Source organism: Pteropus vampyrus, unplaced genomic scaffold (genome assembly GCF_000151845.1).
Source record: "Pteropus vampyrus isolate Shadow unplaced genomic scaffold, Pvam_2.0 Scaffold16, whole genome shotgun sequence".
In the NCBI taxonomy this organism is placed as follows: Eukaryota; Metazoa; Chordata; class Mammalia; order Chiroptera; family Pteropodidae; genus Pteropus; species Pteropus vampyrus.
Window position 1 is genome coordinate 1992801 of NW_011888797.1, and position 11186 is coordinate 2003986.

The following is an 11186-nucleotide window of genomic DNA, read 5'->3' on the forward strand; positions in this document are numbered from 1 at the left end:
GCAATGCTTACCTAATGTAGGTTCTGGGTCACTAAGTATTTTTACTTACAAAATCATTGCTTTCTTCATCCTAGATCCTAGAAGGTAACATCAATTGATTAATGAGCAAAAGTGGATGGAGAGTAGGCAGTCGTACAATAAAATTCCTCATCCTCTTTTGGAAATTCCTTTGGGTCAGTTAACTTAACCATCAACATTTTTATATCTTTGATTATTCCTATGTAAGATTTTAAGGTAGCTAATATAATCAGAATGGAAAAATCACAGTGTAATACTTTAAAATGAGGGTTTGCATGTTTATTTGAATGACTCTTGGATTCCCATAGGCGGTGAAGCTAATTTTGCAAAAGCTAGGACCAGTTACTGAAACAGAAATTCAACTACCATGGATTTTAGTTGGCGAAACACTCAAAAACATGGTCAGATCCACTGCATTCTATATCTACAAGGAACATTTTGGTACATTTTTCGAATGTTTGCAAGTAAGTTCTAATTTTACAGGATTTGTATGTGATGAGGAGTCCAAGCATTGATCGTTATTACTCTTAGTTTAGCAGACCATTTTTGAAGATTGTATTTTATAATTGTCCTTATACGTTTACATATGTCTTAGGATTTTCCTTCCCTCCGCCCCCTGTACTATTTTTATTTGATATGCTATTTTGAGATGCAGTGGAGCATAGCGGTTGAGAGGACCAGCTTTGGAGCCAGACTGCCTCCGTGTGAGTCTTGGCTTTGTCAGTTATTGTTAGTATGACGTGGGGAAGTTATCTAAGTCTCTGTTCCCCAGTCTCGTCATCTGGTAAATGGGCTAATAATACTCCCTCCTTCATGGTCACCATGAGGATTGTGAGGAGATGCTTATAAAGAATTTAACACTGTGCACTCAGAAATGTTAGCTGTTACTATCCTTATTGACTCCCAAGAAATGTGTCTTTTTCTTTCAAAGCGAATGAATGAAAATTTGAACTGTTTCATACAGTACTTTCACTATTTGATTAAAAGATGAGTTTGATATTTTATAGTTATCCTCTCTGTTATATATTTTTTCTGTTAAATTCTTTCCAGGAATCACTCCTGGATCTACATACAAGAGTAACCACAAGTAACTGTGGTGAAAGTTCTGAGCAGATTAAGAGGTTATTAGAAACATATCTGATACTTGTGAAACATGGAAGTGGATCAAAGATAACCAAGCCTGTTGATGTTTGTAAGGTGAGTTGTCAACTTTATTTGCTTCAAGTCTGTTCATTAAAAGCTGACTGCTAGGTGTGCATTATTTTTTCTTTTGTTTTACAGGTATTAGCTCAAACATTACAAATAGCCAGTCTCTCCACATCTTGCCGGAAGACCCTCTTGGATGTAATTTCTGCTTTGGTCCTAGGTGAAAATGTTTTCTTGCCAGAGACCCTCATCAAAGACACCATAGAAAAAGTAATTTACTTCAGCAAATATTAATTGAGTAGTTAATATGTTTAGCATTATATAAGCCTCTTGGGGAATATAAACGAAGCATAGCAAAGGCTCTGCCTTTGGGGAATTTATAATCTTGTTAAGGAGATGTGAATTGCAAGCTATAATTGAAATAAGCAAAACAAAGTGTGATAAAAAGCTAAATCTGTTCAGCGGATATTCATGAAATATGCATAGCTTTCCAATGTGCCGGCTATGGACTAGATGGACACCATGAGTGGACACTATGGTGCCTATGATTGTTAGGGAAGTGGGCCCTGGGAGTGAGTAGTCACAATCTGTTAAACTAATCTGTTGATGTCATATTGAAACATAATGGTTAATTCCATCTGGAGTTGAGGAACAGAGATTGCTTTTCAGAGGACTTGAATTTTGGGATGGTCCTTGAAGGTTAAGTAGCAGTCTGCCAGTCAGAGAAGAGGTTAAAAACTAGGAGGGGAAACGGTGAAGACATGTTCAAAAATATATGCCATCTAGGCATATGGACGCATGAAGAAGTGTGATGTATATCAGCAAGGCTCTGCTCGGATTTTAAAAGAGGTTGGATGCTATTCTGCAAGTATTGGAGGGCGCTGGAAAAATTTTAATCAGGAAAATGATTTGATGAGATTTGCATTTTAGTGAGTTTAGATGGATTGGAGGAAAGTGGGATTAAAAATAGAAAGATCAGTTTGGTTCTTTTTAGCTTCATGGATTGCAGCAGTGTAAAGTATAGAGGAAGGTGTAAAATCGTGCTGCTTGCTCTTCCATAATTCTCTGTAGCCGGGAGAGAATTGAGCTACTCTTAGGCGGAACCAGTGCCCTTTGCTTGTGTATAAGTTCCTATGGAGAAGGCCTTGCATTGGACAGAATACTGGTTGAAATGTGTCCACCACTCCTTTACTCTAGCTGCTTTCCAGAGGAGAAGTCAGTGCCCGTGTCTCCAACCTGGATGTGTCCATCTTCACAGAGGCAAATTCAGCAGTCAAGTTCTTTTTTTTGCCTCCCGTGACTATATTAACTTATACTCTTTCCTGCTTGCAAGTGAGAGGTCCTTGAAGATTTTGGATGTTTTTTATTTTCGGGAATGGGGAAAGTACTCTCTGTGTACTTAAATTAATATTTTTTACTTGTGGTCCACAGATTTTTGAGAGCCAATTTGAAAGACGTTTAATTTTGGATTTTTCTGAAGTCATGTTTGCTATGAAGCAGTTTGAGCAGGTGAGAAGGATATTACATTAAGTTTTGGATTTGTTTTGTTTTTAATATGTCATGATAAAATAAAATTTAAAATCCTGTGTGTGTTTTTTTTTTTTTTTTTTAAGAAAAACAACATAAGTATTAGATGTTTTAGTCCCTATATTTTTTAAGCAATTATATTCCAATTTTAGGTCACAAGTGAAATTTTATTCCATACTCAAAGGCATTTAAAATAATATTAGGTAGCCAGCTTGCTTTTAAATGCTTCTTTAGGAAGTTATAGAACCACTTAGTAAAATTGAATTTAAAAAAAACAGTTTAAGGAACTTTTATGTAAATTCAAAGCAGAGAAAAATAGTTTCTGAAACACTTTGCATTGGAGGAATGTTGCAGATTCCTTTCATTGCTAAAAAGTAGATACCTGATGGAAAGAGGTAGAACTCTTTCTTCTGAAATCCTGAGTTTATTTTATCCTTTCCCCTCTCCCCCATCAAACATTTGCCGCTCCTTGTAACTAATCTTAAAGTTATCTTCATGGAAGCTATCTCTGTATCTGTTCTCTCATTTTTCCCTTTAGTCTTTAATAATACATGTTATCATTTGCCTTCAAAAAACATCTTTGTTCGTGTCCTATCCTGTTCCTTCCTGCCCAGCGAGAGCCCTTTATCTCACTCTGGGTTTCTTAACAACAACATCTTTTCCTTCTTCCCTGTTTCCTTTGGTCTTTTTTAAAATATCTTATTTTTATCAGAGTACTCTATGTCTTTTAAAAAGTGAAAGAGAGCTAAAGGTAATCACTTGATTTCCACTCTCATCTTACTTGCCAGGAACAAACACATCTAATGATTTTTAACTTTTTTCTGGTATTTACTTTCTATTTTTAAATCATCTGAACTTAACTGCTTTTCCCTTATTTCTTAGTTTTAGTCCTCATCTGTAGACTTCTTCCTCTGGTAGATGGATTCTGGTCTTTTACACCTCTCATTTCCCAAATAGAGTTAGATCATAAATTTTGGCTGACTTTATATTCACTATATACTTAATCGTTATTTTTCTTAAAAAGATGTATTTCATAATTATATTCCTTTCTTGTATAACTTCTTATTTTTCCTGAAATTGCCTCTTTCTTTAAAAACTGGAAATTGTTTCTTTTGAATAGCTGGTCAGTGAGTCTGTCTTTCAACAGCACTGTAGAATGCCTTTTAACAAGGCAAATGGTCAGATAATTTAGCAGCTCATTTTTGTTTTTCCTTTCTTAGAGATGCTTTTCCTGGAGCAATTGAAATCTGAATAGGTGCCTTCTCTGCCCACTGCACAGATGTCACCTTAGAACTTCCTTTGCTTTTCTCTTGATTCATAGATCCCACGTCTTTCTCATGTTATATAGTTTATTCTCTTATTTTGATGAACATTCTTTAGAGGTTTCTTCAAAGGTGAATAAAAGTAAAATTTTGAGATTTAGTACATCAGAAAATGTCTTCTTTTCTCTTCACACTGTAATCCTACTATGCTGAGTATAGAATTCTAGATTCTGTCATTTACTTAGTTTCTCAGGCTTTGTTATCTTCTAGCTTACATTGTTCCTGTGGAGAGATCCGATGCCGTTCTTATTCCTGATCCTTTGTGATTTCTGTGGAAGTGTTAGAATCTCCTTTTCATTAAGTATTCTAAAATTTATCCTTTATGTACGTTAATAAGTGTGATTTTCTTATTTTTAGCTTTTTCTACCCAGCTTTCTCTTATATATTGAGAATTGCTTCTTAATTGATGATGCTACAGCCAAAGATGAAGCTCTGGCCATTTTGGCCAAGCTCGTTCTACACAAAGCAGCACCTCCCACTGCTGGCTCGATGGCGATTGAGAAGTACCCTCTGGTTTTCTCACGACAAATAGTGGGGTAAGTTCTAAATCATTGTTCCCTGTATTGTTAGTAAGATTACCCATTTGAAAATAATGCATTAACAGTACTGTAAAAAAATGAAGATCTATATGTATTAACTGGAAAGATGTTCACACTGTCATGTGAAAAAAGCAAGTTGTAGAATAGTACATGAAGTATAATCCCATTTTGCAAAGTTAAAAAGCGTATGTAAGCACAGGAAAACATAGAATATACACAGACAGGTTAAGTTGGTTAATGTCAGGAGGATGGTAAGTAAGTGAAAGAAAGACATGACTATTAAATTTTTTAACACTTTATTTGAAAATAATTATATATTCATGCAATTGTGAGAAATAGTGCACAGAGGCTCCATATACTCCTCACTCGTTTTTCCCAGTGATGACATCTTATGTAAGTTTAATATCACAACTCGAAAATTGACATTGGTACAATCCATTGACCTCATTCAGATTTTCCTGTTTTATATGCTTGTGTATGTAAATGGACATATAGTTCTATGCAATTTTATCACGTGTGTATTCATAACTATCAGCAGAGTCAAGATACAGAGCCATTCCCTCACTGCAGGATCTTTTGTGCTACTTTTTGATAGCCACACTCATCCTGCTGCTCCCTATTGCAGCTCTAACCCCTGGCAACCACTAATCTATTCTCCATTTTTATAATTTTGTCATCTTAAGAATATTATATAAATGGAATTATATAGTACAACTTTTAAGATTGGCTTTTTTCGCTCAACACAATTCCCTTGGGACCTGTCCAAGTTGTGTGTATCAGCAGTGCATTCCTTTTTATATCCAATGTCTTTTCTTGTGTTTATTGCTGGGTAGTATTGCATGATAAGGATATAGCAGTTTGTTTAAGTATTCACTTATTAAAAGACGTTTAGGTCATTCCTAGTTTGGGGCTATTATGAATAAAGCTGTTGTGAACATTCGTGGACATAGCTTTTTATTTCTCTAAGATAAATACCCAAAAGTGGACTCATTGGGTTATGTAGTAAGTGCATATTTAGTTTTATAAGAAACTGCCAAACAGTTTTCCGGAGTGGCTGTGCCACCTTACGTTCCCACCAGCAGTATGAGTGATCCAATTTCTCTGTAGCACTTTCTCACTAGCACTGGATACTATCACTGGTTTTTTGTTTTGTTTTGTTTTTGTTTTTTGACTTTTACCAGTCCTATAGGACATAGTGATATCTCATTATAGTTTTAATTTGCATTTCTCTAATGACCGATGATGTCGAACATCTTCCCATGTGCTTATTTACCTCCTCTTCAGTGAAATATCTGTTCATTTCCTTGGCTCATTTTCTAACTACTGTTTCTTTCTTTACTGTTGAGTTTTGAGAGTGCTTTATGTGTCCAAGGTACAAGTCCTTTTGTCAGATATGTGGTCTACAGATATTTCTTTCCAGTCTGTAATTTGTCTTTCTTAAAAATCTTAACAAGATTTTTCACAGAGCAAAGTTTTACATTTTGATGAGGTCCGGTTTATCAACTTTTCCTTTTATAGTTAATGCTTTTGATATCTAGTCTAAGACTTCTGCCTAGCTGTTGGGCCCAAATATTTTCTCCTATTTTTCTAAAAGTTTTATAGTTTTATGTTTTACATTGAAGTCCATGATCCATTTTGAGTTTATTTTTATATGAGGTATGAGGTTTAGGTCAAGTTTCTTTTTTTGCCTTTGGATGTCCACTGCTCTGACATTTGTTGAAAAGGCTTTTCTTCCTCATTGATCTGCTTTTGTACCTTCTCAAAAATCAGTTGGGCATATATTTGTGTGTCTATTTCTGGATTTTTTATTCTTTTCCATTGACCTATGTCTATCCTGTTCTAATACCACTCTGTCTTATTACTATAGCTATAAAGTAAGTCAAAATCTTGAAAAAAAAATTATTTCACTTTTTTCTTTTTCAAAATTGTTTCACCTATACCTATTCCTTTGCCTTTTTTTTTTTTTTTAAGGCGAGGCAACCCTTGGTTGACCTCACAGATTACAAGGACCCCGTCAGCTTATAATTCCTTATTTTTTTATTTTATTTGTTTTTTTACACCTATAGCACCTGGTCTTCCTACGTGGTCTCCCATCCAAGTAGTAACCAGGCCTGACCCTGCTTAGCTTCCGAGATCGGGCTGGATTGGGCTTGTTCAGGGTAACTTGGCTGTAGACTCCTCTGCCTTTCTATATAAATTTTAGAAGAAATTTGTCTTTGTCTACAAAAAAAAAAAAAAGAAAACTTGGATTTTGTTTAGAATTGCATTAAATCTAAAGATCAATTTGGGGAGAATTGACATCTCCCTAAGGATACACAAAACTGTTAACTTATGTCAGGGGACTGGTAAGAGGAAGAAAGAAGTGATTATTAACTTTTAGATTATATACCTTTGCATTGTTTGTAGAAAGGGCCATGGATTACTTTCCTAATTCTATTTAAAACTATGCATACTCTTTCAAACTTGAAAACAAAGTTTATATAAGTATGTGAGAGGATTCTGCTTATCATTTTTAAAATAGTTGTAGTGGGTATGCTTCTAGAAATTATAGATCAGGAAACCAGTTTCTTTAACATTCCTACACGTTTATATACATAGGAATACATAGGAATCGTTTTCTTATTTCTCTTAGATTAGTTAGACCTGTCACTGCATTCCTTGAGTTTGTGCTAAATTATCAGCTTTGAAGCATCACAGCATCCCTTGAGGTGGGTGTCATCGTCCCCACAGTCACACAGCAGAGTTAGTTTTTGAGTCTGATCAGCTTGAGATTCTGGAGGAACCCATCTTCTTTACATGTCCCTCTTCTGCCAACCTTAAAAATAACTTCTCTCTCAAAACATGTATACCAATAAGATCCTGTTGGTGTTCTACTTTGCTGAGCTCTGATTCCTGAGGAAGAGGTAATGAATAACCCCTGTAGAATTATTTCCTTGGAACTTTCTCTTGACTTTGCCATACCACGCCACTCTCCAACAGGCAGATTCCTTGCAAGTGGCCAAAACTTCAGGTTCTGGGCAATGGGAGTGAGCTGCTTTGTTGGCTTCCATGAGGTGAAGCCAAGGGCCCTACTGAGGCTGCAGGTCACACCTTCTCAGGCACCTTCGTGAATGTTCTTAGTCACACCCCATCCATGTGAAGAGACTCTTCAGAAGATAAATTTACTCTGTCATTTGACAGATATTTATTGTGTTAGGCACTGTTCTAGGCATTGGGGCACAACAATGAAGAAGAAAAAGGTTCCTTCTTTTGAAGAGATGACGCTCTTGGGAGGGTATGTGAGGCGAATAAACAAAGACAATTTTAGATAATGATAAAAAGAAAAATAAAACAGAGTCTTGAGAGGAAATGTGAATGGTGAAGCTGCACTACACCTCTCCGAGAGGGAACATTTGAGCCAATGATGAAGGATTCAGCCTTGCCAAGAAAGGGTAGGTGAAAGGCTTTCCAGGCAGAGGGAAGGAAGGGTTACTGCAAAGGCTCTGGAACAGGGATAAGCCCAGTATGTTTGAGGAACAAAGAGAAAGCCTGTGTGAGTAAAGAGCATTGAGCAAGGAGGAAATTGGAATGACAGGAAGTGAGAGAAGTAGACGAGTGTCAGATCACATAGGACCTTACAGAATGAGGTAGGGGGTGTAAATTTATTGGAGGAGCTCATTGGCAGATGTGATGAAGCAGGGGAATGACTTGGCAACTATAAGACTCTTAAAATTCATCTTTATATTTTATTTGTAAAATTTTTGCAGATTGTTGAGTCATGGTTAGTACTTGAAAGACTATCAAGGTGTAGTGACTTTTAGAAATTGCTAATGGAATCAACTCATAATTTTCAAGCATTCAATATTCCATTAAGTAGGAAACAAAAGAGAAGACAACTTTTCAGTTAATTTTAATGATAAATAGGATACAGAAATAAAAATCCAATATTCCACTTCTGTGGTGTAACAAGCTAAGCAAACTGGACATGGAGGATAAATTATAAAAACAAATCATTTTACATGTTTCTGTGGTTTTTCTTTTGATTAGGTTTTTGTCTTAAAGAAGGCTGAAGTATATAATTCATTCGCAAAAATAAAAATAAACAAAAATAGTGCCAAAGTAACAGATACTTAAAACTGAATGTCATATCAGAGAACATCATTGAGTAACCATTTATCAGATTAAAGCTGCAAAGTTACTTCTAAATCATAATCATTTTAGTAACAGATGTCAGATTCATCATGGTAACTTTGCGACATCATTCTACAGTTTGTGAAGTGCAATAGTCCCCCCATATCTGTGAAGAATTCATTCTAAGACCCCAAGTAGTTGCCTGAAACCTCCAATAGTACCAAACCTTATGTACAATGTGTTTTTTACTATCCATACATACCTATGATAAAGTTTTATTTATAAATTAGGCACAATAAGAGATTAATAACAATAATAAAATAAAACAATTATAGTGTAATAAAAGTTATGTGAATGTGTCCTCTCTCAAAATATCTTATTGTACTGTACTCACCCTTCTTGTTATGATACAAGATGATAAAATGCCTTGTTGAGAACTTGCACTTTTTCAATTAAAGGAGGCACTTTTTGGCTTCTTTTTGACAATTCCAAATTGCCAGTATCACTACTCTTGTGCTTAGCGCTATTAAGTAAAATGAAGATTACTTAAACAAACACTGTGATATCTCAACAGTTGATCTGATAGCTGAGACAGCTTTTAAGTGACCAACAGGCAGGTGGTGTCTGTCATGTAGGGAAGCTGGACAAAGAGATGATTCACATCCTGGGTGGCATGGAGCATGATAGTATGTGATTTCATCACACTAAGAACACACAATTTAAAACTTATGAATTGTTTGTTTATGTAATTTCCTAACAAAACCACAGATAACGGCAGGACTACTGTAGTAAAATTTATGTCTAAAGGGAAAAGGAGGATGGAAGAAGTCAGTTTATTCCAATAAATTACCTCGCCAGTTCTTAAAAACATGTCCATCAGCACAAAATTCAAAAATAAAATTTAAAACTAGAAGAGACTTTAAGTTATGAAGCAAATTAAAATAGAAAATAGATGAAAATAGAACCAATAAGTAAAATTAGTGAAAATCAATAAACAATGCACATTTGTTTAGTTGTTTATATTTAGTTAGTTATCAGTTCTTTCCTCTCCCCAAATGCTCTGTGCATGGAAAGGAACCTAATTTTATTTCAAACTTCTTAGGTCAAGAGCAATCACATTCTCTTCTATTTTAAACATTTGTTTCTCTTTTCTTCTTTCAGATCCTTTATAAAGCAGAAGATGACCAGATCCAAGGGAGAAAAGGCACAGATCCCTGTATTGAACCATCTGTTATCTATCATTCAGTTACCCCCAAATAAAGATACTGCTTATCTTTCACACTCTTGGACAGCCCTTGTTGTGTTACCTCATATCAGGTAAGAAAATAACACTCTTTTATTTTGAAAAAGATAACTTAGCATGCTGATTAAAACCTTTTATTAACCATTCCTTGCTCTTCCATCAAAAAAGCCATACTAGTTTGAATTTTTCCCTTTTTCTCCCCACTTCTTGGACAGACCTCTTGAGAAAGAGAAGGTGATACCACTAGTCGCATGCTTCATAGAGTCACTCTTCATGACTGTTGACAGAGGGAACTTTGGAAAAGGTGAGTTACAATCTTATTTGTTCTCTACTCTTTCTTTTCTGGCTTAACCCCCTATATGATAAATAAGGAAAAAAGAGGGTAAGAGGGAGGCATTGTACTTTTACTTCATAATGTGGTGACTGAGTCATGACTGCTCAAATATAAGCTGAATCTGAAGGTAAAGCGTCAAAAAAGATGCCAAAGCCAAAGAAATAATACCCGCTCATTCTTGAGCCCCAGCATGTGTCTTGTTCCCCATCTCCCACAGTATACCTGGTGTACACCTTAGGCTCCAGCATTTGCTAATCCTAAGCGAGACTTGCTTCTCCAACCCTCTGGCTGCCCTTGCACATGAGTTCCTTCTTCCTGGAGTTCTTTCTAGATCTTTGTCATTTGATGAACTCTTATCTTTTAAAACTGAGCTCAAGCACATACACCTCTAGGAAGGCCTTCATGACCCTTCTAGGCAGAATTAGGCTGCCCTGCCCAAAACGCCATTTCCTGTTTATGGACTTGTGTTCTCCCCCCCGCCGACTAGCCTGAGAATAGCAATTTAAAAGTAGATATTTTGTTTTATTCTAGCACAGTATATTTTTTGTATCACACGTATATAGTAATTCATTCATTTAAATATTAATGTGCTAGATTCTATGTTAGATACCAAGCAGACATATTAGAGGAGTGAGTAGACTCACATTTCAAGTGCTCAGTAGCCACATGCAACTACTGGCTACCACACTGGACTGTGGCTGCATATTGGCCCAAGTATAGAACATTTCTACCATAGCAGAAAGTTCTATTGGATAGCACTATTCTGAAGTCTGGAGCAGGGGTTGACAAAAATTTTAGGTTAAATACTAGTTAGTAAATATTTTAGATTTTGTGGGCCACATTCAGTCTTTGTGATGTATTTTTTGTCTTTGGTTGTTTTTTGTTTTAAATAACTCTTTAAAAATATTTTTTAAAAAACAAACAAAAAACTAAACCAAAACAAAAAA

The 11186-nt window shown here is 35.6% G+C and overlaps 1 protein-coding gene and 1 pseudogene across 1 annotated transcript in view; one reads left to right on the plus strand and one right to left on the minus strand.

Annotated features, from left to right (window-relative positions):
- UTP20 (UTP20, small subunit processome component) overlaps positions 1-11186 on the plus strand; it is an 82110-nt gene that overhangs the window by 8820 nt on the left and 62104 nt on the right. Inside the window, exons 7-13 of the mRNA XM_011354412.2 lie at positions 327-482; positions 1069-1215; positions 1300-1434; positions 2596-2673; positions 4371-4549; positions 9824-9979; positions 10121-10209. Of these exons, the coding sequence (XP_011352714.1) occupies positions 327-482; positions 1069-1215; positions 1300-1434; positions 2596-2673; positions 4371-4549; positions 9824-9979; positions 10121-10209 (940 nt within the window). The remainder of the gene's footprint in view (positions 1-326; positions 483-1068; positions 1216-1299; positions 1435-2595; positions 2674-4370; positions 4550-9823; positions 9980-10120; positions 10210-11186) is intronic.
- On the minus strand, positions 6610-6728 carry LOC111736055 (annotated as a pseudogene).